We start from the raw sequence: 27994 nt of genomic DNA on the forward strand, positions 1-27994 counted from the left end.
ATTTTAAGGACTGAATTTTCAAAATATTATTTAGTGGCCAAAACTGTTTTTTCTCGTTTTCAAATAATGAGTGTCTTATATAAAATATGTTATACTTTTATTTATCTAAACTATAATACTTGTTGTGAATTGACATGTTTCACTATGTGAATTGTACCACTCAGATCATGATCATAGATGCATTCGATATATGCATTCAATTGTTCAATGCATGCAACATTATCTTCAAAAATAGTGTACTTTATGCATACAAATAATGAATATCTTATTGATTTATTAAATATTAGATTTCTAGGTAAAGGGTGTGGGGTGTACTAAATATTATATATGCAAACTCTTAATTAGGATGAGACTCGAATTTGAGACCATTTTTATGAAACTGAACAATGATACTATCAAATCACAGAGATATTTGACAATTTTAGACCATTTTAAATAATTTCTTGCTCCACCGCTCCCCAAACACCAAGCAAATGAGCAATGAGAATATAAATTCTTCACGAAATTGCAACTAGAAACTTCAAACACACCTAGAGAAGAAGAACAGTACACAATAATGAACAAAACAATGAAAAAGAAAAAGATCATCATCATCATCATCACGTCACTTATTTCCTTAGTAATTAAGTGATGAAAGGCAACACTATATATAGATCAGATCACATTTCACACAGGCCGGGAGGGGAAAGTGTTCATTGTTTGGGACAGTGAATGTGAAGAAGAAGAAGCAGCTTAAGACTACTACTGCGTGATGAACAGCGTGGTGGATGTTTTGAATCTTGAAAATCCTGTGGGGCCACCTTGTTATGGATCATCCTTTGTGATCGCCGCAGGATGGGGCATGCTTGTCTTCCTAGGATATTGCAGCTTCTGCTGTTGCTGCTGTCGTTGTGGCCTTCGTGCTCGAGGGATGGCTCTCAAAGTCATGAAGAGGAACCAAAACAGCTAGAATTCCGATGAATTCAAAGCTGCAGACGACTAATAAAACTTTATTAGTCTTTTGTTTTTCATGCAAAACTCCTCCTATGTATGTGTTCTTTGATCACAGTTGTATGATTTGGTTTAGTCGAGTTGTTTGGGACATTTCGTTTAAATTTTGTCACAGATTTTTGGGTTCCATATAAGTGTATTGTGGAAGAGTTTAATACTGTGCAAGTACTCGCTACGTTACGTTGTATACATATATCATCGAGTGTTTGGTTTAAAAAAAAAACAAAAAACCGGTGTTTTTACAAAGTGCACAAAGACAATACACTACATACAATAACGATTCGGTAAAAATCATACTCTTTGACAAAAGTGTAACGTCAAAGACAACTGTTTTGGACAAATCTGTTGTCTTTTAAACAAAAGAAACACATTTATCAAAAATTGATGTTTTTGTGCATTTTTCTTGTGGGCCTTCTACAAGGGATTGCATTTTGCTTGCTGCCTGTGAAGCACATGAAACCCTTCCTCAAAGTGCTGAATTTCCTGCTGATGTTTTTACTTCCTGCCTCACTACGCCCATTAAACTGGCATTGAGATCATTTGTCTTTTTCTTCTTCTACTTGTCTTTTATTATCCTTTATGTATCACATATCTGTATTCATCAGAGAGGCCTAACGATAGGTGCTATTTTGAGTTCTCTATTAAGAGTTGGATTTTGCATAAACAAGTCCAACACTTGGATTAGATTGTGTGTATTAATGTATTTGAAATGGTTTTTTAACGATATAACACGTTACAAGCAATTTAATGCTATATACTTTTGTTATTGTTATTAAGTTTCGATTTTTAATATAATATATTTTGTAATTATATTATTAAAGTACTATATTATAGGTTGAATATAGGTATGAGATATTAATCAGTGGGTAGATTTTTTTTAAAAAAAATTTAAAATTTAGTGACAAAAAAAAATGGTAGTAAATTTGTAGCTAAATACCTTCTAACAATAAAAAATGGCAACGAAATAGCGACGAAAATATTAGTCACTAAATTTAGCAACAGATGTTTTCGTCTTTAAGCTGTAACTAAATGACATTCGTTGCAAACAATATAAACGAACTAGTGACGAAAATTTCCGTCGTTAAGTTTAGCGATGAAATAATCGTCACAGAGAGAAAAATAGCGACGAATTTTTTTAGTTTAACAACAAAAAAATTCGTCACTAAATTAACAATAGAATTAAAATTTATCACAAGTAATACCGATGTCACTTTTAGCGACGAATTAATTCCATCGCTAATCTTTCACTATAAACAAAATTTTCCCTTTTAGCGACGAAAGTTTTGTCGCTATTTATAATTTTTGTAGTAAATTAGTGGCAAACTGATATTGATGTGGATAATTCATGGTCTCGTTAGGTATAGTTTCCCAAAGCAGTATTAAAAGAGTGGGCCAACGAAATGATGTTATCCTTATCATCCAGATTTAGGAGATCAATCAATACCTATTCCTAGCTCTTAAATTATCATTATCAAGTAATACTTTCCTCAATTAGACCACATTACTAATCCTAACAATCATTAGTCAAGTCACCTTTTGGTAAACATTAACGTCACGTTTGGTTGAACAATTGTATTTTCTTATGAAATTTTGATTGATATCTATTATATCATACGAAGTATTTATTTACACACTTTTATTATCCTATTATTATATTCAAATTCTTTAATAATTACAAAGTGTATTGCTCTTTTATTCTTATACTTTTGAACAATAGAAATTAAAATAAGGGAGAATTTTTTTTTTTAAAAATAAAAAGGTTATTGCCTATACATTAAATATGAACTTTTAATATATATAAAATATATGTATGTGTGTCTATATATATTGTAATTAATTATTTTTATTGCAATTCTTTTTTTTTTTTGAATACTACTAACTCTATGACAATGCAGTATCTGTTCATAACTACTTTCAGTATTGCCTCCACTGAGGCTCGAACCACCACCTCCCATATAAAGGAAAGAGTTTGATGCCACTGGACCACAAGGTCCTTGGCTATTCCAATTCTTATTTACTATCAAATAAACTGACTCATTCTATTTAAACTTATTACGATTAATAAGTATTTGATTCCATTTACCATCTCAATTTCAATTCCGATTCTAATATTTGAACCAAACTCACCCTAAATTATGTTACCATGTCTTATATTCTCTAACCAACACCAATAATTTCAATTCCGATTCTAATATTTGAACCAAACTCACCCTAAATTATATTACCATGTCTTATATTCTCTAACCAACACCAATGTAATTTTAAATGGTACGATGAATGGTTAAGATCGAATCAAATCCATTCTTTGCTGGGTGTTGAACTTGTAATTATGTAGTTACTAAATCAACATAATAATATAATCTAGCCAACTTAGCTAGAGTTGTCGTCTCAATGTAAGCTCATATTACACACTATATATTATTAGGGGTATCCACAAGGCGGCCTTGATAAAAGCAAAACATTAAAGTCCCACTTATATGATCAATCAATTGCAATAAAAAAGAAAAAGTGGTGTATTCCTTAGTATTTTCTCACTTAATGCATCACACAATCATTGATGGAAATTTATGAAAAAAAAAAAACAAAAAAAAAACTCTTTAATTATTGACGAATAATCAATCTAACATGTTAAGTGACTTAATTGTTACCAACTTATTCTATGTCTTAATTTATAATAAAAATAATAGCAATGTGTTGACACTAGACAATGCCTTCCTGCGGCTTTGAAGTATTTGATGCTTCATCTTACACAATCAATTAGTCAATTACTAAAACATGCAAAATTTTCTTATAACTGTGTAGGCAGAGGATAAGTTGCGTACGTAAAACTCAAATTTTAGTTAACCCTAATATTATAAAATTTGAATATTATTCCATATATGAATGCTACATCCACGTACTAATTTGGAGAAAGAACAAAATGGGAAATATGGAGTTTATTCAACTGAAATACTAAATGTTCAATGAAACTTATGTAAATAATAACTAGCTTATCAATTCATGGCTACAAAGACTATTTATACTTTGGTGGAATTTAAATGAATAGCGGTACCAATTGAAACTCTTCCCTCTTGAATTAATTCAAAGAAATTAATTAAAGATGCCTCTTGCAATTGAATGCATGGGATTGTTGTTGTTGTCGTCGTCGTCGTCGTTTTTTTCATTGACACAATAAATATATGGGTCGAACGCAGGAAAATTCAAATTGAATGTGGATGTAGGGCATCGTTGTATAGGCTTTGGGTGGGTCCTTTGTGATGATACGGGTTCTTTTGTCGTGACGAAAGGTAGTCAATGAGATGTCGTGTTTGAGACCCGTGAGGCGGAGGCGGTGGGGGTTAGGGAAGCTTAGAGTTGGTTGAAGGAGGTAGGGGTGGAGATGGATGCGTAACATATGTACTATGCTATTAGGGGAGATTCTAGAGGTGGTGCTTTTGGATCTATTATGGACAACGTTTGAGAAATTATAGCTACGTTTAGTTGTTTAATTTTCTCTTTTGTTTAAAGGTTTGCGAAGTGTGTCGTCTATACATTTGACAAGGGAGACACATTCTATGTCAGGTTTAATGGAATGATTCGATTAGCTTCAGATATGAGTGACCCGAGTAACTAAATTGATTTTTGAATAGTAAATTGTGAGAAAAGACATAGAATTTTGACGAGAGAGTGATTTCCTAGTAAAATATGGTAGATGTAGAGTAGAGTAGAGAATCTGGTAGACGTAGGAACAAGGAAGACTGCAGGCTGGACCCTCCCAGAAAACCTCAATCAAAGTCACTTCTTTTCAACGCTTCTCTCTCTCTCTCTCCACTCCACTCCACTCCACTCTCCATGAACATCATTCAAACGCGCCATTACAATTATCATTACCATTACAATTAGCTCCCCTGTCTTTCTATCTCTTATATATACGCCGAGTTTTTCCAATAAACAAATGCCCCTTTAGCTGCTGAGAAAGAAGTGAGAAAATATATCCTCGGGTTCGGATCGGGTCGGTTTTGGAGCGGTATGGATCCGATGATGAATGGCGGCGGTGGAGCTTTCCAGGTTGCTAATAATGTGCCGTTTAATTTGGTGGAGATCTGGCCGTTTCCGATCAATGCTTCCGCCGCCGCCGCCGCGCAGTTTGGACTGGGGGCGCCGCCGAATGTGAGTGGTTTGAACCGAGATCATGGCCCGCCGGTGAGTGATCCGATGGCTCTCGACCGGAGAGTGGATCAGAATGGCGGCGCTGCTCGGAAGCGTCGCGAGGATGATGAGTCGGCTATGGGAGTTTCGACTAGCGGCAACAGCCTGGTACATAATCGTCTTCCTAATTAAACTCTATCTGCGACATTTTTTTTTGTTCCACTTTATTTTGCTCAATAGTGATTCAACTACAGTTGACAATCGAATTTGAACTGCGCTAATATGATCATTTCAGCTAAATGCCTAAATCTGATTTGCTATGTAGAATATACTAAAACCAGTGTGCCAAGATAGTGGCATTTTTCTTGTATTTATGTATTGTCTTCTGTACTTTGATTTATGCTTGTAATAAAAACTGTTTTGAGCTGCTTGGCAAAAATAAAGGATAGAAGATTATTTATTTATTTATTTATTTATTTTGGGAATTAGATTATGCTTTGAAATTGTAGAGCAACTATTTGACATTATGCCTGTTTGGCAAAGATTATGGATTGGACAACAAATTTTTAGCTTATTCAACCCTATTATCCTTTGGAGTTTCATAGTCCAAAGAAGGAAACTATGTTGAAGGTAGTAGTTGAAACTTGGGCTTTGCCAGAAAAATAGAGGTGGGGAGGGGGTGAGAAATAATAAATGAAAAAGGCATACTCTCCTTTTGGAAGTATGGTACCATAGAAGTTCAAATAATCCTTAAGTAACTTGAAATTGATTATGGGTTATTCACATTCCATAATCATAATCAATAGCCACAATTATAAAAACTTAAACAATCCAATTCTCAAAACATCTTACACTTTTAGTAATATGTCTTGGTTTGGTAATACAAATTTGAACAACATTCATTTGTTTATTTTGGTGTTTGGTGGCATGAACAGAGTGAAAATGATAGTAAACGGCTGAAGACTGCAAGAGCAAATGAGAATTGTGAATTTAAAGCTGACAGTGAAGGGACTTCTGGAAAGCCAGCAGAACCACCAAAAGATTACATTCATGTTCGAGCTAGGAGGGGTCAAGCAACCGATAGTCACAGCCTAGCAGAAAGAGTAATTTTATTTAATTTCTTATTGCTTACATTTTGTGGAATCATGCTTGTATTTGGTGTACTTCAAATTTGCTAATTGCACCCTTTTGGTTCACAGGCTAGGAGAGAAAAGATAAGTGAGAGGATGAAAACTCTCCAAGATTTAGTCCCTGGTTGCAACAAGGTGCAGCATTCATATTTCAATTACATTAAAAAAACATAATTATTAGTCGATTTATTACAAGGCATGATCTAGTCTAGTTCCTCATTGATTCTTTCATTTGCTAGAATTTGATAACATTAATTTCGCATGGTTCAACTTGATGACCCTAAACTAGCACATTATTTACCTCTCAAGTCCAATAAATACACACATCCACCAGTGATGTATCCCACAGAGCAGTATAGTCACCCTTCTTATCTTGACAAACCCTGTAAGAGTGGTTGAATAAGTACTTTTAGTTTATATAACCTTGTGAATTGTTGGAAATGTCTATTTCTAAGGGGAGTTTATGTTTTGGTTAGACCACGAGGTGTCCTGAGTAGGCCCTAACTATAGGAGGCACCTTTAAGCCCATACAATACTCAGACTAATCCCGTTCGCACTGGGCCGGCCCAATTAAGGAGCAAAGTGGTTGCCATATTGGTTTTTTCATGGGATGAGAGTGCTCCACTCACGCCAACCAAGCTAGTTTCTAATGGGTGTTTATTTGTTGTGGCAGGTTATTGGCAAAGCATTAGTCCTTGATGAGATAATTAATTATATCCAATCACTACAACGCCAAGTTGAGGTGTGCTTCTGATCGCTTTCTCTTTCTCTACAATATTGTTCACTAGATACTATCATTTGATGTAGCTATTGTGCAAAAGAATCTGAAATTTGCTTCATTTCCAGTTTCTGTCCATGAAGCTTGAAGCAGTTAACTCAAGAATGACCCCTAGCATTGAAGGATTCCCATCAAAAGATGTGAGTACTCTACATTTCTATGATGAAATCTTAACCTGTTGAGTTCAGATAATGCTTCAGATAACTTGAAATTGAAAGTAGAGGAAGATTTTTCTGAATTCTTAGGACACATGATATCGATATTTGAAATGACGTGTGTTAACTTTTTCTAGTTTCCTCCACAAGCGTTTGACGCGTCTAGCTTGGCATTTGGTTCACAAACTACAAGAGATTATCAAAGCGGAACATCACCAGATTGGTTGCATATGCAGATTGGTGGTGGATTTGAAAGAACTACATGAGTAAATAATCCCTAGAGTTGCAAATATAAGCAGTAGGGGCCAAGGGGGTTATAAAAACGCCACAATTTAGTTCTATTTCATTTTATTTATATTTTAAAAGAAGAATAAGTGATTTCTGGTGGAAAACTGAAAATCATTGGAAGTTCTGTACAATTGCTATTGAAAGTATCTTTTGAAAATCAGCTTCTTCCAAAGAGTTTATAGGAATTCATTCTTGCCTGTGGAAATGGCTACAATTTGCCCTTTATGGTTGAATATTTGTTTCTAATATGGTATTTATTTATGACAAATTTTCTTATGAGACCGTCATACAGATTCCCCTTTAGACCTGAGATCTCAAAACTACTACAAAAATTCAATGTGGCTGAAATGTTTAAGAAAGAAATCATTACCCCTAGAAGCAGAAAAAAACTTTCCAACAATTGAAGGTTGCCTTGAGCAATGTTAGATCAACAAAGTCTTAAATATCTCACGGAACAAAGGATTACCACAACATTTTAGCAAAAGGGCCTAACCAAATTACTAGGCTTGGATTATGAGATCCAATACAAGAAGGAAACCTTGTTCTTTCAGTGTATACGCAAAAGTTTGCATTGCTAACATAGCACAAAGTAACATTTACAGAAACAACTTTGTTATACAATCACTTTTTCCACCATTATGCTATATTGTGAGTTTAAAACGACTCAACAGTTGAAAAGGAGAGAGAACGGAATATCACGTAACTGGCTGTGAATTGCCGTATGAAGCTCCACTTTGGTTAAAACCAGTACTGCTAGACTGAAAGTAATCAACTGCTGACCAAAGCACACGTAACAGCAGGATGACCACAAATACAGTGCCACCTAGTGTGCAGATCACCTAAAATTCGAGTGCTTGAGTGAACAGTGTGGTTGTAAAAATATAGATAAATAACACCCTATGGCATCAATCCTAATTAGTGAAAGTAACGAAGAAATCCCTGCATGATGGGGAGTCCATGGCATGACTGATATAAACTGCATAGCTAACGAAGACATACATTAACATTCAAAAATCAAAATTGCCATGGTACCTCGAGAAATGCCTTCAAAATTGAAAGTGAAGCCAATATCAAAACACCATCAACAGCAAAAGACACCTGCAGTCACTCAGCAGAAGAGACAGTCGTTCAGAACATACGCAACTACAAGCATAAAAGAGTAAACATAACCATTGCCAATGTGCAAGCTAAAAATATTGTGAACTTTCTACCAAAGCATATTGTAGTGGAAGTCTATATTTAACCTGAAAGAACTCTTCCAGAAAACAAATTAATTGTAAGAAGCCCAACTTACAACATTTTAACTAGAGATTCCCTCATAGATTGATTAAAGTAGTCACGCAAAAATAAATCTGCTCAACACAATCTGCTCAACACAACATATGCCCTCTGAGATTCACTTGAAAATTATTATGTTTCCTTCTTTTACAGGCCATCTTGAATGCATAACTCCATGTCCAAAACCTCAAAAATGTTGAATGAATTCAGATTTTCTTGCCACATGAATTGTATCTACAACTTGTTCTTCAATTCACAGCCAATTGATAAATAGTGCTGCTTTCCACTATTAATGATGGGACAAATTACAAAGTAAACTAAAACTTAAAAACAATTAATAAGAAAACTGCAGCAGGAAATAAAGCAGACGGATAAAATTATTACAAAATACAAAGCCCAAGTCCTCTCACACATACTTCTACAATTTAACTACAAGTAAATTCAACTAAAACTTATTCCCGAATTATTCATATACTTCTCTTACCACCATATCTTCTCGTAAAAATGGAAATGAACACTTCATAATTTTAATTTCAGTTGTTAAACTAAAAGTTGACCTTAAACCTTGGATCTCTCACTCATTCTACTTAACATCTTGTCCCAACTATGATTCTCTCTTATGATTGATCCCAGCACAAAGTGGCCAGGTCTTTGAGGCCCCTAACACTATTCTTTGCAATTAACACAAATTTATAAATGACAAGTTGAACTCATGTATAGCTAAGAAGGGAGGAGTTTAAGAGAAATTACAAGCTGTGGCGAAATGATGTCCGGCAAGATGGAGGAAGTGGCCTTCCTGGCACGCTTGGAGACCTTCTTGAAAATGCTCCGTACAAACCTAATTAGCAAATCTATACTGCTCTCCGTGTCATCGTCTTCCTCATCGTCATCGCTCTCATACTCTTCCTCTCCCATAATTTCATCTCCGAAACTCGAGCCGAAGATCCCTTCTCCTTCCTCTCTAATCGAACCACCAAACTGAAATAAAAACATAATGTGTAAAAATCAAATTGCGTAATTCATTGCGTGCGTGCGCATTTTCAGGCGTGTGTGTACCTTAGCATGGCAAATTGTGAGGCTAGGGTTTGTGCGGTGAAGTCGTGGAAGAGTGGATGAACGGAGCCCTGGAAATGGGGATGGCGGCAGTGCCAGGGATGAGAGAGGTGTGGCTGAAGGCGGTGACGTTAAAATAAGTCTAGAAGTGGCGGCGGCGGCGACGGCGGCAACTCCCGCCATTTGTATTTTGATGAAGCGATTTTAGTCTTTCCAGTTTCTGCTAAGGGAGCACTGGAGCAGAGATGGAGAACGGATTTTAGCGATTTTTTTTTTTTTTTTATATAAAATAGTTACGGAGTATTTAAAAAAAAAAAACAAATTCATTAATCATAAATATATGCGTTTACAACAAAATTCAATAAAATAGTAAACCATTCGTTACCGTCTAATATAGAAACAATTTTTCTAACTATGCTATAAAAAACTTGCTTTGCAGACTGTTTCAAAAATAAAAAGCTGAAATCCTCAAAGGTTAACATTTATTTATAACTTTATTACTCAAATTACCCTCTTAAATAAGAAATTAGAATAGTAATATATTTTTTGAACATGAGAATCCAAAATATAATAAGGATTTTACTACATAGATTTATAATTTTTATTTCTTTATTTTTATTTCCTAACTTGACAACCGTTATCCTAACTTGACAAATTGTTATCTTCATGGGCTATAAAGGAATGTCTACATACAAAATTTAAATAAGAAAGTAAAAGTTTAGAGTAGAATTAACATATTTTGCATATAATATACTCATCAAAGGTTTGGTGCTCCACGCCTACACTAGATTGAACAACGTGGCAGCATATGAAGGCTAAAGTGAGTAACTGCTACGTCTGACGTCACTACCAGAAATTTAACTGTTGATGACGTCTGCAAAACCCGTTGTTTTTGGAGTTTTCCATTTGTGATTCGGTAGCATATGTCTCGACGCGCTCTTTCAACCGTTAACGGGCGAAGTAGTCACACGCGCAGAACCATGGACATGATATGATGAAATTGAAGCTTTTAAGAATGGCCTTTTTCATTTGCTGAATATGTATGCGATTTTGATGGAGAATGATTCAAGACGGTTGAAAAATTCTGAGAAATTAAGAGAACATTTTTGGTCATTCTCTCCCGAAATTGCAATCTCGGAGCGGTGTATTTTGTTCCGTCCGTTGGGAATTCCTGAAAATTAAGTATGATGGGCGGATCGAAAGGGTCGTCTAGATATAACGCCGGCGGCGAAAGCGATGAAACGCCGGCGGCGGACCTTATTCCGTCTCAAAGCGTGCGGCTCGGGAAGATCCAGCCACAAGCCCCGGGTTATCGGACCGTGTTTTGCAATGATCCTGAAACCACCGCCATAGCTAACTTTAAGGTCTCCGCTTCTCGATTGCTTTAAAATTAATTGTTACCATTTCCTTTTGATAAATGTTTTTCGTTGTTGCTTTTGGTGGGTTGAATTGTTATAATGTGAGTTGTGATTGGTTCGACGAAATGAATATTTGAAGTTAAGGTTTGATGCTCACTGGTTTATGTAACGGTTGAATTCCACCTCGAGGAAAATAATGCTTTTGAATAACTGGAGAAAGAAGGAAAAAGAAAGTAGAAAAGGATTTTAAGGTGTTCTCATCTTTGCATTAGCCAATATATTCTGTGCCTGCCAAACAATAAATTCAATGATTGTTTTCTCTGTGTGACATATTTATTCAGTTCATATTATGTGTACCAAACATTCATGAACCAAACAATGGCTGCACAGTTGAAGTCTCATGCAGTTTAGTCGTGCTCAGGTTGCACGTTAGTAATTTTCATTTGGGTATGGCCGGAAACTTGCAATTGGTTTAATTTTAAGTCTTCTTCTTTCTGCTTCTTTTTATTTTTCATTTTTATAAAATTTCTTCTGCTACTTTAGAGAATGACATGAATGCTGAGCTGAAATAATGAGAAGTTTTAGGAACTGCAGACTCAATGTGAATGTGAAATAGTGAGAAGTTTTAGTAATTTTCATTTGAGAAGTTTGTTTCTTATCTACAAGCTACATAGTACAGAACTTTCCTAATTGGTTTCTTTCATAGAGTTACAAAATAAAGAGTTTACATTTTTCACAACTACTTTATCTAAATTGAGCAATGTTAATTTTCACTTTCATTTTTTGGTAGTATTTTGGGCTATGAGTATATATAAATAAAAAAAAAGCTAGTTGTTATTTTTAAAATTTATTTTACGTCATGATTTTTATGAACTAATTAACATTTTGATTCTGTCTGAGATCTCGTTTCAGTGCCCTCCTCCTTTCAAGAATTGGAAACTTGATACTTATTGATTTATGGGGTGAATTTTAATTCTTCTTGTGGAAAGAACTGTAAATTAGTGCCTCAGTTTTCCAATATTTGAAACTTAGGAAAAAACATACAATTTATTCAAAATGCTTTTTGAAACCATTTGAAATTTATTACACTGCATTACCTTGTCATATCCATTAAGTATTTAAGTTGAGACAATAATACAACATCTTTAAGGAATTGAAAATGTATTTTCCATGCATGCAAAAGAACCTTATTTGATCTACTTTTCTTCTGTGAAGTAAGAAACCTCTTCATTTAGTGAACTGAAAAAAATTGAGAATGAGAAAGATATTTCAATTGGTTCATTTAGGAAACTACTGATGCAAACAAGCAGATTTTCTCAACAAATACATGCATTGTACTTGAATGGATCATATAATTGTTTTGTCCAAGGACTCAAGGAAACTATAAAATTGTCCATTTATTACACACTCATTTCCCTCACATTTAGATTTGAATGGTGCAAATGAGCATATTTTTTTACTTTAGTGGAACCACTCTGATTACCATTTTTTTTCCAGGCTAACTCTGTTTCAACTACAAAGTATGATGTGCTTACATTTTTACCAAAGGGTTTGTTTGAACAGGTATTTTATTAGAAATAAAATGCATGTGTATTTTTTTGATGATATTCCTATTGCCATTTCTTGATAATAATACAAGAAATCATTCAGTTGAATGCATCTTATATGTTTCCACAATGGAATATATAGCTTATGCATAATTTAAGTTTTATGTTATGCACAAAAGCTTTAGTGTATTAGCTTGACTTGCTAACAGTTTAGACATGGGTCCAAGCCTTTGACATGTCTTTGATAACAGAAGTAAGATTCTTTCATTTTACTTCTCAGACCCTTAAATATGGGAATCTGGTGCACTGTTTCTTACCTACAAAGTATGATGTATACTTAGGTCATAGGGTATTCTAGAAAAATAATACAGAGTAATATACAGTATTTCTATAAATACATGTCTAAGACCTTTTGTTTTGAGTACTACTGACTCTGTTACAATGTAGTATCTGTTCATAGCTACTTTTTCAACCTACTAAAGCACAAAGAGTCAGCAGTTGCCTCCACTGAGGCTCGAACCCACTCCCATCATCCATGTGGGAGTGTAAACCGGGACACCGGGTGCCACTAGACCACAAGGTTTTTGGCACATGTATAACTGCATAAGACCTTTAGTCTAAACTTTTCACAAATTCTGTTTTTCCTCATCTCTGCTTGTACATTTATGTTTTAGGCATGAAATGAAGTGGATTAACCCATCTATGTCCTTCAACCCTGCCTTTCTGCTCACATTTATCTGATTTATTGTACCATAATTCACTTGCGTTGACAGTTCAGGAGGGTGGCTAACCTCTACTTCCTTATGATTTCAATTTTATCATGCACCCCAGTCAGGTATGTTGCTTGTGGTTGTGGGTACATGGTTTCATTTTAGTGGAAAAATAATTTAAAATAGACCAATATAAGGAGAAAATGCAAAGAAGAAATGTGATCTTAAGGCTTTTTGTCTTATTTCTTGTGATCTTCATATGTATGATACTATGGCATTTGTAATGATGCAGTCCTGTAAGTCCAATTACCAACGTGCTTCCTTTGAGCTTGGTGCTTCTGGTTTCTCTTATAAAAGAGGCATGGGAGGACTGGGTTAGTATAATTAGTTAAAATTTCCTTCTTATGTTTTAGAGATGATTATTTGCTATGAAAGTACTTGCTGCCTGCATTTTATTTTTGTTAGAAACCTAAGAGTCCAGGAAAACTTATTTAAAGTTAAGTGTCACAGTGTCACTCAAACATGTTGTAAAATAAAGAATCATGAATCAAGACTGGTATCTCTGTAGGCTGTGTAGCCCATAGTCTATAGATACACAAGCATTTGAAGTCATTCCGTCAAGAAATCTCTATTTTTTATTTATCTGATCTCTTTCCTGCATGTCTTGTTATTCTCTATTTTTTCTTTGCCATTCTCCAGACTTTCCAATTCATTATTTCACACAATTTTTATGCTTCAAGAAAAATTCTCACACTCCATCTCTTCTTTTTTCTTCCGTAATTATGAACAGAAACGTTTTCAGAATGACATGTCAATTAATAATACTTCTGTAGACATCTATGGAGATCAGAAATGGTTGAGTGTTCCTTGGAAGAAGCTTCAGGTTGGAGACATTGTGAGGGTAAGTACACTGCATAAATAATTAATCTATATTTGCTGTATTTATTTATGCTTATGGGGTGAATCTTTTACTTAATCTTTTATTCCTTATTTTGAAGAATGCAATGTCATTTACTTAATTTTTATTTTATTTTGTTAATTAGTTATAATTATAATTATAAGATGTAAATTATTTGAATAAAACTTTTTAATTATATTTTTGAACATCCTTCCTAAAAAGTTTATGAATAGAAGTCCTAGAAGAAGAAAAAACCAATTACTCTTTACAATTTTCTATTCAACTATAATTGGACTATTGATTGTGACATACTGACATTCAGTAATTAGATATTTGAAATCATGTACTGATGATAATGAAATTTGACATAATATATAATAACATATTCTTGAAATTAATTCAAGAATTAATGAGCAGTAGACTTAAGTAGAGCTCCCATTATACCAAAGAGTTATCCTAATGTTAATACTGTTTCATACCATTTTTTTAATTACCAAAATTGGATACAAAGTAGTTGAGAACCTGTATATCAGCAAATTAAACAAGAAAATAACTTTAAAATTAAAGAGATAAGAAAACTGAGGCCAAGCACCCAAAATCATGTTCTTTTAGGACCAATGTCTCATTTAATGCATCATCATTGCAATATCAGCTCTCTGGCTTAGTACAATTCTCTTGGGACGAGATTTCTTTTATTTTTTTATGTTTTATTTATAAGGAAAAACGAGTACCCAAAATCACTAGGAAAGATCTAGCATGAAACCAACACCTGGACCCATGTTGGATCATCTTGACATGGGTGGAACAGGTGTCTTGGGGAGTGTGTAACAGATGTTTATATGTGTTGTAATACATTGTTACTGCCATTGCAGGTTAAACAAGATGAGTTCTTTCCTGCAGACCTATTGTTTCTCGCCAGCACTAATTCTGATGGTATCTGCTATCTTGAGGTTGTACTTGGTCTGCATCTGAGTAGTATTCTTTAATTGTTGTTGCTTTCACAAAAGTAATGTCCTTCACCTTTTCATTAAAAAAATGGCATTGTATCTGTTCGATGTGGGGAGGGATAAATATACTACGAATTCTAATGAAACAAGTGTTCTACACATACTAAATTCTTTAGTTGGTTTCTTTTCCCTCTGTTTCTCTATCTTCTTCCCACTCACTAACTTGACATTGTATTGTAGACGGCTAACTTGGATGGGGAGACCAATTTGAAGATCAGAAAAGCTTTGGAGAAGACTTGGGATTATGTGACTCCTGAGAAAGTGGCTGAATTTGAAGGTTTGACCTTTCTGCTGTTTTTGGACATTACTCATTGTTCGTATGTTTTTGCCCTAGAGGTCATATAATTCATATGTTAATGTTTACTAGAGATAAGCTCCAGTCAAGATCTGATTTTCATAGGTTTCTCTGTTGACACAGCCTGTAAGTTGGGATTTAGGCTGTGAGTCAGGGTTATGGTGCTTGTACTACATTGGGCTTATGGTTAGACTGTTAGCCAAAGATCTTGTAGTCTAGCAGCAGTAGCCTCTGATTCTAGGTAGGAGGTTTCAAATTCAATCCCCAGTCCCCTCAAATGTATCAAAGAAGGGGAATTAAAAAAACAAAACAAACATTATTAGAGTCTTCAATTTAAATCAGCTCAAAAAAGTAATTAACTATTTGTGAGAACAAAAATCTTTAAAACTGCTATCTCTCTTTATTTTGGCTAATTACCTAGTTAAGTGGTTGGGCTAATCCATATTGGACAAGCACATTCGTAAGTGCTTTTAGCTCTTCCTTACAGGAGCCATGAAAAGGAAGGGATCTCCCTCCTGTCATGGTTATCATTGCTACTGAGGTGATCATCAGTGTAAACAGAGAAACTATAGTGTGCATTTTCTTTCTTCCTGTGTTAAATTTGATAAACTCTCATCTAACCTAGCTGGACTTTGGTTTAGGTAAGGTGATTTTTTCACAGTTAATTGTAATCAGGGCATAATAAAAAGATATTGTTGATGGAGATTCCACTTTGAATATAATAGTGTGTGCATCCTAGTTAAATTGATTTTAATCTGAACAATGTCATGACATGATACTAAACTTTGACATAGACCTGACACAGTTTCCTTTGTAAATTGCAGGTGAAATACAATGTGAGGAACCTAATAACTCTTTGTATACCTTCACTGGAAATCTGCTAACTCAAAACCAAACCTTGCCACTCAGCCCAAATCAACTTCTTCTAAGGGTACATTGTTTCTCTACCATGTTTATATTGTGTCTAAGTCATACATGAAGCTTGTAATATTGCTTTAAGACAAGATGAAAGGTTTCCCATTTACTTGTTGAAAAGAGAGAAAGCATTTGAACACATTTTATTGATATTCATAACGAGTTCTAGATCATCCCTAACGGCTGCTAATGTTTCATTTCCTGCTCCACTGGTCAGGAAATTCTTTTAATTCTTTTTAATGATTTATTTTACTCTTTTTTTTTTTGGCATGACAATAATTTAGCTTTATACTTTGACAGGGTTGCAGTTTGAGAAACACTGATTACATTGTTGGGGTGGTCATTTTTACAGGGCATGAGACAAAGGTATTAGTTACATATATAACATCAATTTGTACTGCTAGGTCTTTTAGATTTTATTTTGGTACATCTGGTTAGAGAGGGGAAGTGAGACACCAATCTACTGGTTGGAAAAGGATGTAACTTACCCCCAAATTACACCCTGAACCCTTCTGCTTGGTCTGTTAGATGATTGTCTTATAAAAGTTCCTTTATGAAGATTTCTTTAACCTTGTTTTACTTGGGATGAAACAAGGTCCTAATTACATTGTTAACTTCAATTTGTTGTGCTAGGTCCATTAGATTATTGCCTTATAAAATTAAATTTCATTTATGAAGCTTTCTTTAATCTTTCACTGTTTCTTTCTTTCTTAGGTATCCCCTTATTGACATACATTTTCGTATTGATTACGTTTTATCAATACCAATTTTGCTACAGGTTATGATGAATTCTATGAAAATTCCTTCTAAACGGAGCACTTTAGAAAAGAAACTTGACAAACTAATTCTCATGCTTTTTAGTACCCTTTTCTGCATGTGTGTCTTGGGAGCCATCGGAAGGTTTGATTGCTTCTCACATTCTTAATTTCCTGATGCCTTGTTCAACTGAACTTTCCATCTTAGTTGTAAATATATCTCAAATGTTGACAGTTTTTATTGCTCTTGTAATTTTCAGTGGTGTGTTCATAAGCAGCGACTATTTTTACTTGGGATTTGAGGATTCTTCTGACCCACAATTCGACCCCAATAATAAGTTTACGGTAATGATCAAGATGCATGTAGTATTTTCCTTGAATTGCTTATGATGGTCTTTCTCTAGTGCTGCATGCATATTAATAATTTTGTTTTGCTGCACAGGTTGCCGCTTTAACTATGTTCACCTTAATTACTCTTTATTCACCTATTATTCCGATCTCTCTATATGTTTCTGTTGAGGTAATTCTCATAATAGTTTATTATCATGTTTGCAAAATTTTGTTTTGTGAATAATTTTTGTTTATATAACATCTCTTTCTTCAGATGATTAAATTTATTCAGTCCACTCAATACATCAATAATGACCTCTACATGTACCATGCTGAGAGTAATACTCCTGCACAAGCAAGGACATCTAATTTGAATGAGGAACTTGGCCAGGTAATGCCTCAGGTTCTGGAGTATGGTAGGATGTCATAACAAATGATCTTTATTATTTTTGTACAGCTAGACGAAGCTTGCTTCTCTTTCTCCCTCCCTCCCCCTCTCTCTTTCTCTCTATTTAATTAAATCTTCTCATCCTGTTTGGATAAGTGAACGGTAAATAATTGATTTTAACTTCTCTCTGGATAGGTGGAATACGTATTCTCAGACAAAACTGGCACACTAACTAGAAACTTGATGGAATTTTTTAAGTGTTCGATTGGAGGAGAGATGTATGGTACTGGTGTCAGTGAAATTGAGCAGGGTACATCACAGAGAGGTGGGAGGAGATTGGAGGTAAATATAACATTCCTTAATTGTAAAAAGATACATAATTATTTCTAGAGTTAATCCCACTTTTTGTCCCTAGACTATATTGTTTTTCCACTTTTGGTCTAGTTGCATTATCATTCTTTCTTGAAATATCAACAGTCCCAGAGATCATCAAAATTAGTACGAGAGAGAGGTTTCAATTTTCATGATGCTCGGATAATGCAAGGTGCTTGGAAGAATGAACCAAATCCTGATGCATGCAAGGTACCGAGTTAGATCCTATATATGCTATGGCTGAGTTGAATCAGGGTTCTCACCTAGCGTCTTTCTTGATTTCTATTTTTTACAGAAGTAAAGAGAAGTTTTCTGAATATTCTATTCATTGAAAAGAGAAATACACAACCCTATAAGTACATGCTAGAAGAATTTTGATATGGAAACTTGTTTCCATATGACTATCCTACTCAAATCCCAATAAATATCCATGCTGCCTAATATATGCATGTGTTCCATAATACTTGTACATTCCATAACACTCCCCTCAAGTTGGAGCATAGATATTAGTCGTGCACAACTTGTTACACAAATAACTAACTCGAGTCCCATTTAGTGCCTTTGTGAATAGGTCCCCTAATTGTAATCAAGTCTTCACAAATACAGTGGATATTAAAACCTTGTTGTATCTTTTCACGAACGAAGTGGTAGTCAATCTCTATGTGCATGCTTTGTTCATGAAAGGAACCAATCTAAACAGTGGTTTGACAAATAAAGTAGGGCAGCAGGAGTAATAAAAGGTACGGATTTCTGTGCAGGAATTCTTCAGATGCCTTGCAATATGTCACACTGTACTTCCCGAAGGTGATGAAACACCTGAAGGCATTCGATATCAAGCAGCATCACCTGATGAGGCTGCTCTGGTTGCAGCAGCAAAGAGCTTCGGTTTCTTCTTTTACAGGTGTGACTCTTTCAAACTTCATGCTTGTGCTTTTATTTTTTTACGGTGCTTCCTTGTCTCAATTCATTAATAGGAAGGCAATAGATATCAAAAGAAGGAAAAAAATAATTCAAATCTGGTATTAGAGTAGTAGTTGTTTGGAAACACATTCTAAGTTATCATTCTTCCGAAAAGTGTATGTCAAAGAATACAGTATTTGTACATGTTAAGCTGAATATCTGTATCTGTTGTATTCAATGAATAGAGCTGTACAACTGTACAAGGGAACCTATTTATTTACACTGCTGAGACTCCTTAGCAACATGTTTTGTAATTTGAAAAATAAGCCTACTTTTACCAAGTCTCTTCGTGACTGCTAGTTAATCCAGACCCTTGGGTGAAACAAAGTGGGCCGAACATGCTCTGATACCATGTTATGGTCTAAGATATTGGGCTATAATGCACATGGGCTAAACCACACTAAAAGATTGAATCCAATCAATTAATTTGTCTAATCCCATGACCTTATAAACCCATATGTTCTCTCTTATATTTTCAATGTGGGACTCTTAACCATCTTTACGCCAATTTCTTCTTGAATGTTGTGTATCCAAGTTATTTCACAAGTTGTGTGTGCCAAAGCTTTGAATTCAAATTCTACACTAGATCAAGCCACAACACTTTGCTTCTTACTTTTCCACGAGACTAAATTTCCTCCTACAAACACACAATACACTATTGTAAACCTCCTCTCACCTAGTGATCCTAGCTTAGTCAGCATTAAAAGATTCTTCAACGTTCATAATAAACACACACAATTCTTATCCCACCAGCACTCTTCAAATATTTCACAATTCAAACAACCGCTTCCCAATGAGTTAAAGCAGATGACACCATAAATTGACTCACCACACTCCCTGGAATTACAATATTTGGAAGGGTAATAGTGAGATAGTTTAGTTTTCTCACCAATCTCCTATACCTCTCTGGACTATTAAAGATCTCCCGCCCACCAGTTACAAGTTTGGTACTTTGATCCATGGGTGTCGCAGAGGGCCTTTACCCCAGCAATCTAGTATCCTCAAGTAGATCCAACACATTTCCTTATACCTTTTTTGGAACGAGCAAATTTTATACATTGAAGATTCTTTAGCACTCCCAGATCCCCAGTATGAAACTTCTTTGAGAAAAGATTTGAGAGCATCAATCTCTCCTACGTCACTACTTGTGACCAACTTCAATGATTACATTACTAAACCTTCCAAACAGTATACTCCATGTAAACTTATTCAATCAAGTCACCATGCAAAAAAAGAATTCTTTACATCCAATTGATACAGACGCCAATGATTGGTTTTGCAGTGAGCATTGTAAGTAATAGATTTCTCTCCTCGACTGCATCCCATATTTCTTCTGTAGTATCAAACAACAAGAAATTTTCAACAATGTCATTATTCATAGAATTGATAAGCCATGACATTATCATACTATTTTCAATCTTCCACTTTTTGAAACTCGGATGTGTAGTCTTTGGCCTTACTGTTGTTCCTATGAGATAACCATCCTTCCCCTTACCGCAAATAAACATCAACACTAGTTGTGGCCATTCAATTTGTGTCCTGTGATGAAAATAGGAGATGAATTGTTGCCACCAAGGTTTGACGTCTCTATATTGCCTCCAACTTTTGATGTTTTAATTGTTGGAAGTTTGTGATGAGGTTATTATGCATTTTGTCATGCAGAGAGAACCGGGTTGAGAGCTGAGAAAAGAAGGTCAGAAAGAATCGACATAAAGGGACCACGGTTAAGAGAACTAGCTTTGATGCCATGAAGAATTTTTGGATTTCTCACTAAGAAAACCTAAGGACAGAATTACAACAACATATATACAAAATGCCTAATAAAGGAAATAACAAACTATATATCTTGATTGTTTCCTGAAAATTAGGAAAGAAAATCATGAAATAGAATCATAGGAGAAGATCACAATAAATATCACTTTTTATTCCTAAAATAAATTTCCTTGGGACTCCCGAATATTCAATACTCTTCCTCAAGTTGGAGAATATATATCATGTAATCCCAACTTGCAAATTAAGTTTTCAAAGTTAGGTCTAGGTAGGGCTTTGATGAGGATGTTTGCAGTTTGTTGCTTGGTAAAATGTAGTTCGGTTTAGTAGTCTCAATCCTGGTAATTGATCTTCTGTATCATATGCTGATCTTATGCTTCCTTCTTTAGTACTATTTGCCCATGAATGCATCATAATATATGTGAGAAATCAAAGAGAAAGGGAATAGAAAGAATATATTATAATGAAAGATTAGAATAAATTGCTTCTTTGTGTATTTGTATATTGAAATATATAGAGATCTTATGTTTTTACGAACATTAGGCTACTTCTACTAGGAATAGGACTAGGGTTTCTTATTATTCAACACTCCCCGCAAGCTGGAACATCTAGAAGTTCTTAGCTTGGATTAAAACAAACATTCCACCTCACTAAAAATTACAAATGAGGATTAAATACATCTAGAGGATAACAATGTTGGATGGCTTCATAAGACACAAAGCTATGCATGACCCTTGTACTCATGAAAACACTAAGGATGGAGCCAAACACGAACAACCTCATGATAACATAGGAACACAAGCACTCTAGGATACATGCCAAAAAAAAAGCCTTCATTATATAGAGGTTAAACAGAGCATGACCAACAAAGGATGTAGTAGAGCTCATAGTAATGAAGATGAACCCAAAGGGACGAAGAGAATATAATAGAACACCAAAAGAATAAAATAGAACATAGAATAAAAAGCATTTTGGAAATAGAACATTGGTTGGTTGTTTGGTGGTCACACTCCCCCTTGACACTTGAGAAATAAAAAGCATTTTGGAAATAAAGTAGTGTTGAAATTGAACACCCTTGGGAAATAAATTTAGCATACCACAGAAGTAAGGAAACAAACATGGCAATACCAAACTTTAACACCCTCAGGAAAGAAACTCAACAATGAACCCAAAAACCTTTCAAATCTCACCAAAAAGACCAAAGAATGACTAAACCGGTAGTGACACATGCCAACGTGTGAAGGAGACCCCATTGGTACATGGCGATGGCGTGACACCAACGACGACATTCAATGATGACAAAACTTCACAGGTTTGGTTGCTAGAGAAGGAGGAATCCAATGGTGTGGCTGATGAGATCAAAACATCAGCGGAAAGGGAGAGATCTGAGAAAAACCAAACAGAGATCCTGTAGGTTGTGGCAGCATGTGGTAGCGCAAGAGGAGGTTTTTGGCAATGGGCTTCCTGGATAGGGTCACAATGAGGTCCCAAGCAATGCAGTGGTGTTAGTTTTCAAAGATAGCCCCACCAGACATGTTAGAATTGAGAAGATAGTTGCGCTCCTTTGCTAGAAAATTATCTTATGCTTGAAAACAATGGTAAAAAATAGCCTAGGATACATATGCTCTGATCCCATATTGAAATGAAAGGATTGAAAGGGTATGGAGGGTGGCAAATAGCTACCACCAGCCAGTTAAATAGAAGCAATATATCTGAGAAACTAAAGAAGGAATATAATAGAAAGAATATATTAGACTGAAAGATTACAAAAAAGAAAAGATAATTAAAAGAATATATTAGAATGAAATATTACAATAGATTGTCTCTCTGTGTGTTTTTTGTGTATTTAACTGAAAATGTCCCTGGAGTCTTCCTCATGCAGCACTGCGTAACATTAGAGGTGCTCAGAGATAGCAGTGTGTGGTGGCACAATCCCTCTTCTGAGGTCACCTCACTGTTCTGACCTTAGCCCAATATCTCACACTCACTTACAGGCTCTGATACCGTGTTAAATTGAATATCTAGTTCTATTGTATTGAATGAATAGAGCTGTACAAGTGAACCTATTTATATACATTGTTTTGACTCCTTAGCCACACAATTTGAAATTTGAATAACAAGAGCTAAATGCCTAAATCCTCAACTACCTCTTGATTCTCTAACACTACACGTGTGATGTGAGCGTAAATAATTTAATGAAAACATAGAAGAATGAGCTATTCTATTATTTTAGTCCTCGTGCTAGTTTAGTTTATTGGACATGTTAATAAATACAAACTCTCCTAATTAACTGAAGTTATTGGATAATACATTGTGACTGAGATACTGTTACCTGCTTCTTTCTCGGGTTTAGAATTATCCATTGAGGTTGTTTGAAAGAAAGAAGTATTTTATACTTTTTTGCACTTTATGCTTATACTTGGAGCACAAAAACATTCTCTAGTAATTGTGATAGTTGTGCTACTTTCTGAAGCTTTTATGCCTGGCTTGAGACTGTTAATAACCTTACTGATATTTTTTCTACAGGCGTACTCCTACTATGATTTATGTGCGTGAGTCACATGTTGAGAATACAGGGAAAAATCAGGATGTTTCCTATGAGATTCTGAATGTTCTTGAATTCAACAGGTGCTAATTTTTTTATGTTTTCTGTGAAGTTTGATACCACATTCAACTAGAGCTGAGGGTGACTGTCAACTTTTATTTTGTACATAGTACGCGGAAGCGCCAGTCTGTTATATGTCGCTATCCTAATGGCAGGCTAGTACTGTACTGCAAGGTAATGGCTTTGTTTGGATTGAAAAAATTTAATACTATCCTAATGCCAGTCTGAGAACCTACTTTCCAACAGGGTGCCGATACTGTAATTTATGAAAGACTGGCAGGTGGAGATAATGATTTGAAGAGAATAACAAGGGAACATTTGGAACAATTTGGAGCAGCGGGCTTGCGCACACTTTGCTTGGCATATAGGGACTTAAGTCCTAATGTATATGAAAATTGGAATGAGAAATTCATTCAAGCGAAATCCTCTCTTCGAGACCGTGAGAAGAAATTGGATGAGGTACGCTGTTTTACTTAATTTTTTTTTATTTTTTTTTATATATTAGCATGTGTTTGGTAGTATGGTGTTTGTTTTCATTGAAAAGTGGCTCCAGATCAAGGATGAGTATTATAGCCTATACCAACATCTTTTTATCATCAGCAACTTCACATCATGCATTTAGATAGTTAGATGTTTATGAATTTCTTGATTAAGGTGATTTTCACTCTAGAGAGGAAATTATTAGTCTAAATATGACAGTCTGTTTATTATGATTCTTTCTTGCTGTATCAACGCATATATTTCTTGGCATGTTCTGTTTCTTTACTTCCCAGGGAATCGGCAGTGCAGCACCTCAAAATCACTATTTTATTTTCATCATCTTCATCATCATCAATGCTTTACAATTGTGAAGATCTTGTACAAAAATTCCTGAGTCTTGGATTCAAGAGGAATTATTGTTTGATCAATTCCAAGTGTTATTTTGATGTTTCAAAGTCTATGGACCTTTAGACTAAGGTCCATTACATATTTAAAAAATATGGAATAATGACTTTTGTTGCATAGTGGGTTTTGCTTTCGTGAATATAGATGGAAAAATTTTTCACTATTTATTTAATCAAGTTAGTCTTGTTCAGGTGGCAGAACTCATAGAAACAGACCTTATGTTGATTGGAAGCACTGCTATAGAAGACAAACTTCAGGAAGGAGTACCTACTTGCATAGAGACTCTGTCAAGGGCTGGGATAAAGATTTGGGTGCTTACTGGGGACAAGATAGAAACTGCAATAAATATAGCTTATGGTTTGTATGTCTGAAACAAATTTTAGTTTTCTTTATGTATATATATGCAAACATCTTACCTTGTTTATTTTTAATTTCTGCAGCATGCAAGTTGATAAATAACAACATGAAACAATTTGTTATTAGTTCAGAAACTGATGCTATTAGAGAAGTAGAAGATAAAGTGAGCAGTTTCCTTGGTTTAGTTGTTAGCATAAATGCAAAATATGTCATAATGTTAACATTTTATTTGTTTTTTTTTTAATTTCTTTACAAGGGCGACCAAGTGGAGATTGCTCGTTTTATCAAAGATACGGTGCAAAATGAACTTATAAAGTATAATGAGGAAGCACAACAATATCTCTATTCTGAATCTAGAGCAAAGTTAGCACTTGTTATTGATGGAAAGTGTTTGATGTATGCATTGGACCCCAGTTTGCGTGTAACACTCTTAAATTTGAGCTTGAATTGTAGTGCAGTGGTCTGTTGCCGAGTTTCTCCTTTACAGAAAGCACAGGTGAGTCTTATTGGTGGTCTCTGTTATTTAGTCTTAACATGAATAGTTTTGAAGTCAAAATCATTATTTTCCATAGCTGAACCACTATGAGTGGCTGCAGAAGTTACTACAAAGCAAAGTAGGTCACTGATTCTGTAGGTGATAAATATTATAGATTGTTCATCCTCTGCTTTCAGGTGACTAGATTGGTTAGGAAGGGAGCACAGAAAATAACTCTTAGTATTGGTGATGGGGCTAATGATGTTAGCATGATTCAAGCTGCTCATGTTGGTGTCGGAATAAGTGGGCAGGAAGGAATGCAAGCAGTAATGGCCAGTGATTTTGCGATTGCTCAGTTTCGTTATTTGACAGATTTGCTGCTTGTCCATGGACGCTGGTCATATTTGAGAATCTGCAAGGTTTGTAGTTATACACTTTTTGTATTCCATAATTGACAAATACTTCAGTTTAGAAATTAATGTCCATAAACTTCTGGATACAGGTTGTGACATATTTCTTCTACAAGAATCTGACATTTACCCTGACACAATTTTGGTTTACCTTCCACACTGGATTTTCTGGTCAAAGGTTCTATGATGATTGGTTCCAGTCCCTCTACAATGTTATCTTTACAGCCATGCCTGTGATTGCTCTTGGACTTTTTGAAAAGGTATTGAAAGTATTATTTCACCGTGGCATTACTGTGTATTATGGCAATGATCTTCAATCACTGTTTTCCACTTCCCCTAGTGTATGATGCAGACCTTTTCTCAATCATTGCAGGATGTTAGTGCATCCCTTTCCAAGAAATATCCCGAGTTATACATGGAGGGAATAAGAAACACATTCTTCAAATGGCGAGTCGTGGCTGTTTCGGCTTTCTTTGCAGTTCTCCAATCACTAATATTGTATCATTTTGTAACTGCTTCTAGTACCAAGTGCATGAATTCAGATGGAAAGATGTTTGGCCTGTGGGATGTCAGTACAGTGGCCTTCACTTGTGTTGTATTAACTGTCAATTTGCGTCTCCTAATGATGTGCAATGCAATTACGAAGTGGCATCAAATTACTGTCGGGGGAAGCATATTGTTGTGGTTCATATTCGTCTTTGTATACTCAGCTGTTCTCTTGCCAAAAGCTCAGGTGGGGTTTTAAACATTCGTGTTACTCTTGTTTGGCCAAGCACATGCTAACTCGATCCATGTTCGTGTTGTGAACAGGAGAACGTATATTTTGTCATCTATGTTGTGATGAGTACATTTTATTTCTACGTCACGCTGCTGCTCATTCCCATTGCTGCACTTTTTGGCGACTTCTTATATCAGGGGTAAGCTTTTGGAACTCATATAAACGGCGGAGCACTCTCAAGTTGATTCTTTGTTTAGTTACTTTTACTAAAAGTGTTAATTGGTTATATATATTTGCAGGGTTCAAAGATTGTTCTTCCCCTATAACTATCAGATTGTTCAGGAAATCCACAAGGGTGAGGTTGAAAGACTTGGGACAGGGCTGCTGGAGTTTGGAACTGAGCTCACAGCCGACGATGCAAGGAACTTCGCGATGAAGCAACTCCCGGGACAGAAATCAAGGCACACCGGTTTCTCTTTCGACTCGCCTGGTTATGAGTCGTTTTTCGCATCTCAGGCGGGCGTGCCTGCCCCTCATAAAGCATGGGATGTTGCTCGCCGAGCCAGCATGAAGAAGACTAAATCAAAAGCTCATCGGAAGAATAACTAACTCTACTCTACTCTATTCTACATCGTATCGTTTGGTAATACATTTTTCTCATTCTCTTTTAAGCAGTAGAAATTTTAGGGGATTCAGCATTATTCTTTCCTGAATTACATATTTTTCGTATAGTATTAGTAGTTTACTAATAGTGGTTAACAAATGTCATGCAAAACCTTCAGAAGGGGAACTCACTTGAGTGCTTGGCTATTCTAGATTGGATGATCTTTTTAGTAGTTTGATATCTATTAAAGTAGATGATTATTGTTTAGGAGGCTATATGGTTATTTATATAAACATTTGTTTGGTAAACATTCAATCTCTGTAATTTATTTCTTTAAATAACTCTAAAAAAATATGGATACTTTGTGCCCAGTTTTTTATTTTTATTTTTTTTAGTAAAAGATAGAAAATGATATTTGGATATAATTTTTGTGACAAATGTTGTATATAATAATTAATAAATATGATTTGTGACAAATATAATTTTTTATGTTTATTGACTCACAATAAATCTCGTCATGAATTAATTATAGATATGATAAATACTGGTCTATTTGTATTCTTACACAATCTTTCGAACCTAGCATAGCATACTTGCCCTAGCTATTATCAGTACTCAGTATCACACTATCATTACTGCTAATCACTTGTATTTGTATTTTTATATATAAAAAAATAATGTGATTTTAAAAAACAATTTTCATATATTATAAATTTAAAAAAAGTAGTTAAATTTGAACATATTATTTAATTTTTAAATGAAAAATTAAATTTTAAAAACTTATGAAGAACATGATATGAAAAATAGAAAACAATTTTTGTAACTATATAGGCCT

At 34.9% G+C, this 27994-nt stretch overlaps 3 protein-coding genes across 3 annotated transcripts; 2 read left to right on the plus strand and 1 right to left on the minus strand.

The window, feature by feature from the left end:
• The first annotated feature begins 4753 nt into the window (after positions 1 to 4753).
• On the plus strand, positions 4754 to 7694 carry LOC116005170 (transcription factor BHLH089-like). The gene is made up of 6 exons (XM_031245424.1): positions 4754 to 5286; positions 6054 to 6221; positions 6318 to 6383; positions 6922 to 6990; positions 7095 to 7166; positions 7319 to 7694. Exons 1-6 carry the CDS (start codon positions 4999 to 5001, stop codon positions 7445 to 7447), a joined length of 792 nt encoding a protein of 263 aa, XP_031101284.1. The 5' UTR covers positions 4754 to 4998; the 3' UTR covers positions 7448 to 7694.
• Positions 7695 to 7846: 152 nt separating this feature from the next.
• LOC116005172 (protein SHORT HYPOCOTYL IN WHITE LIGHT 1) lies at positions 7847 to 10053 on the minus strand. Its single transcript, XM_031245426.1, has 4 exons — positions 9804 to 10053; positions 9498 to 9725; positions 8502 to 8567; positions 7847 to 8308 (listed from the first exon to the last, which is right to left on the minus strand). Exons 1-4 carry the CDS (start codon positions 9981 to 9983, stop codon positions 8165 to 8167), a joined length of 618 nt encoding a protein of 205 aa, XP_031101286.1. The 5' UTR covers positions 9984 to 10053; the 3' UTR covers positions 7847 to 8164.
• An 812-nt stretch (positions 10054 to 10865) lies between these two features.
• Positions 10866 to 27581, plus strand: LOC116004308 (phospholipid-transporting ATPase 3-like). Its single transcript, XM_031244294.1, has 27 exons — positions 10866 to 11164; positions 12656 to 12721; positions 13479 to 13540; positions 13708 to 13789; positions 14206 to 14316; positions 15186 to 15263; positions 15501 to 15597; positions 16440 to 16546; positions 16831 to 16896; positions 17309 to 17430; positions 17546 to 17630; positions 17728 to 17805; positions 17890 to 18006; positions 18199 to 18345; positions 18481 to 18585; positions 19134 to 19276; positions 23632 to 23733; positions 23821 to 23884; positions 23957 to 24169; positions 24787 to 24952; positions 25036 to 25115; positions 25209 to 25448; positions 25625 to 25846; positions 25930 to 26097; positions 26211 to 26570; positions 26648 to 26754; positions 26855 to 27581. Exons 1-27 carry the CDS (start codon positions 10985 to 10987, stop codon positions 27162 to 27164), a joined length of 3678 nt encoding a protein of 1225 aa, XP_031100154.1. The 5' UTR covers positions 10866 to 10984; the 3' UTR covers positions 27165 to 27581.
• Positions 27582 to 27994: the final 413 nt, after the last annotated feature.

Source organism: Ipomoea triloba, chromosome 14 (genome assembly GCF_003576645.1).
Source record: "Ipomoea triloba cultivar NCNSP0323 chromosome 14, ASM357664v1".
Classification (NCBI taxonomy): domain Eukaryota; kingdom Viridiplantae; phylum Streptophyta; class Magnoliopsida; order Solanales; family Convolvulaceae; genus Ipomoea; species Ipomoea triloba.

What these genes read in the sequence shown, in the direction of transcription:
- LOC116005170 (XM_031245424.1), top strand. Translation starts at nt 4,999, where the DNA reads ATGGATCCGATGATGAATGGCGGCGGTGGAGCTTTCCAGGTTGCTAAT. An exon ending in CACTACAACGCCAAGTTGAG is followed by an intron (nt 6,991 to 7,094) that starts GTGTGCTTCTGA and finishes CTTCATTTCCAG; the next exon opens with TTTCTGTCCATGAAGCTTGA. An exon ending in AAGGATTCCCATCAAAAGAT is followed by an intron (nt 7,167 to 7,318) that starts GTGAGTACTCTA and finishes AACTTTTTCTAG; the next exon opens with TTTCCTCCACAAGCGTTTGA.
- LOC116005172 (XM_031245426.1), bottom strand. Translation starts at nt 9,983, where the DNA reads ATGGCGGGAGTTGCCGCCGTCGCCGCCGCCGCCACTTCTAGACTTATT. An exon ending in ACATCATTTCGCCACAGCTT is followed by an intron (nt 8,568 to 9,497) that starts GTAATTTCTCTT and finishes GAGTGACTGCAG; the next exon opens with GTGTCTTTTGCTGTTGATGG. An exon ending in TTTTGAAGGCATTTCTCGAG is followed by an intron (nt 8,309 to 8,501) that starts GTACCATGGCAA and finishes CTCGAATTTTAG; the next exon opens with GTGATCTGCACACTAGGTGG.
- LOC116004308 (XM_031244294.1), top strand. Translation starts at nt 10,985, where the DNA reads ATGATGGGCGGATCGAAAGGGTCGTCTAGATATAACGCCGGCGGCGAA. An exon ending in TTATCATGCACCCCAGTCAG is followed by an intron (nt 13,541 to 13,707) that starts GTATGTTGCTTG and finishes GTAATGATGCAG; the next exon opens with TCCTGTAAGTCCAATTACCA. An exon ending in CTCTTGGACTTTTTGAAAAG is followed by an intron (nt 26,098 to 26,210) that starts GTATTGAAAGTA and finishes CAATCATTGCAG; the next exon opens with GATGTTAGTGCATCCCTTTC.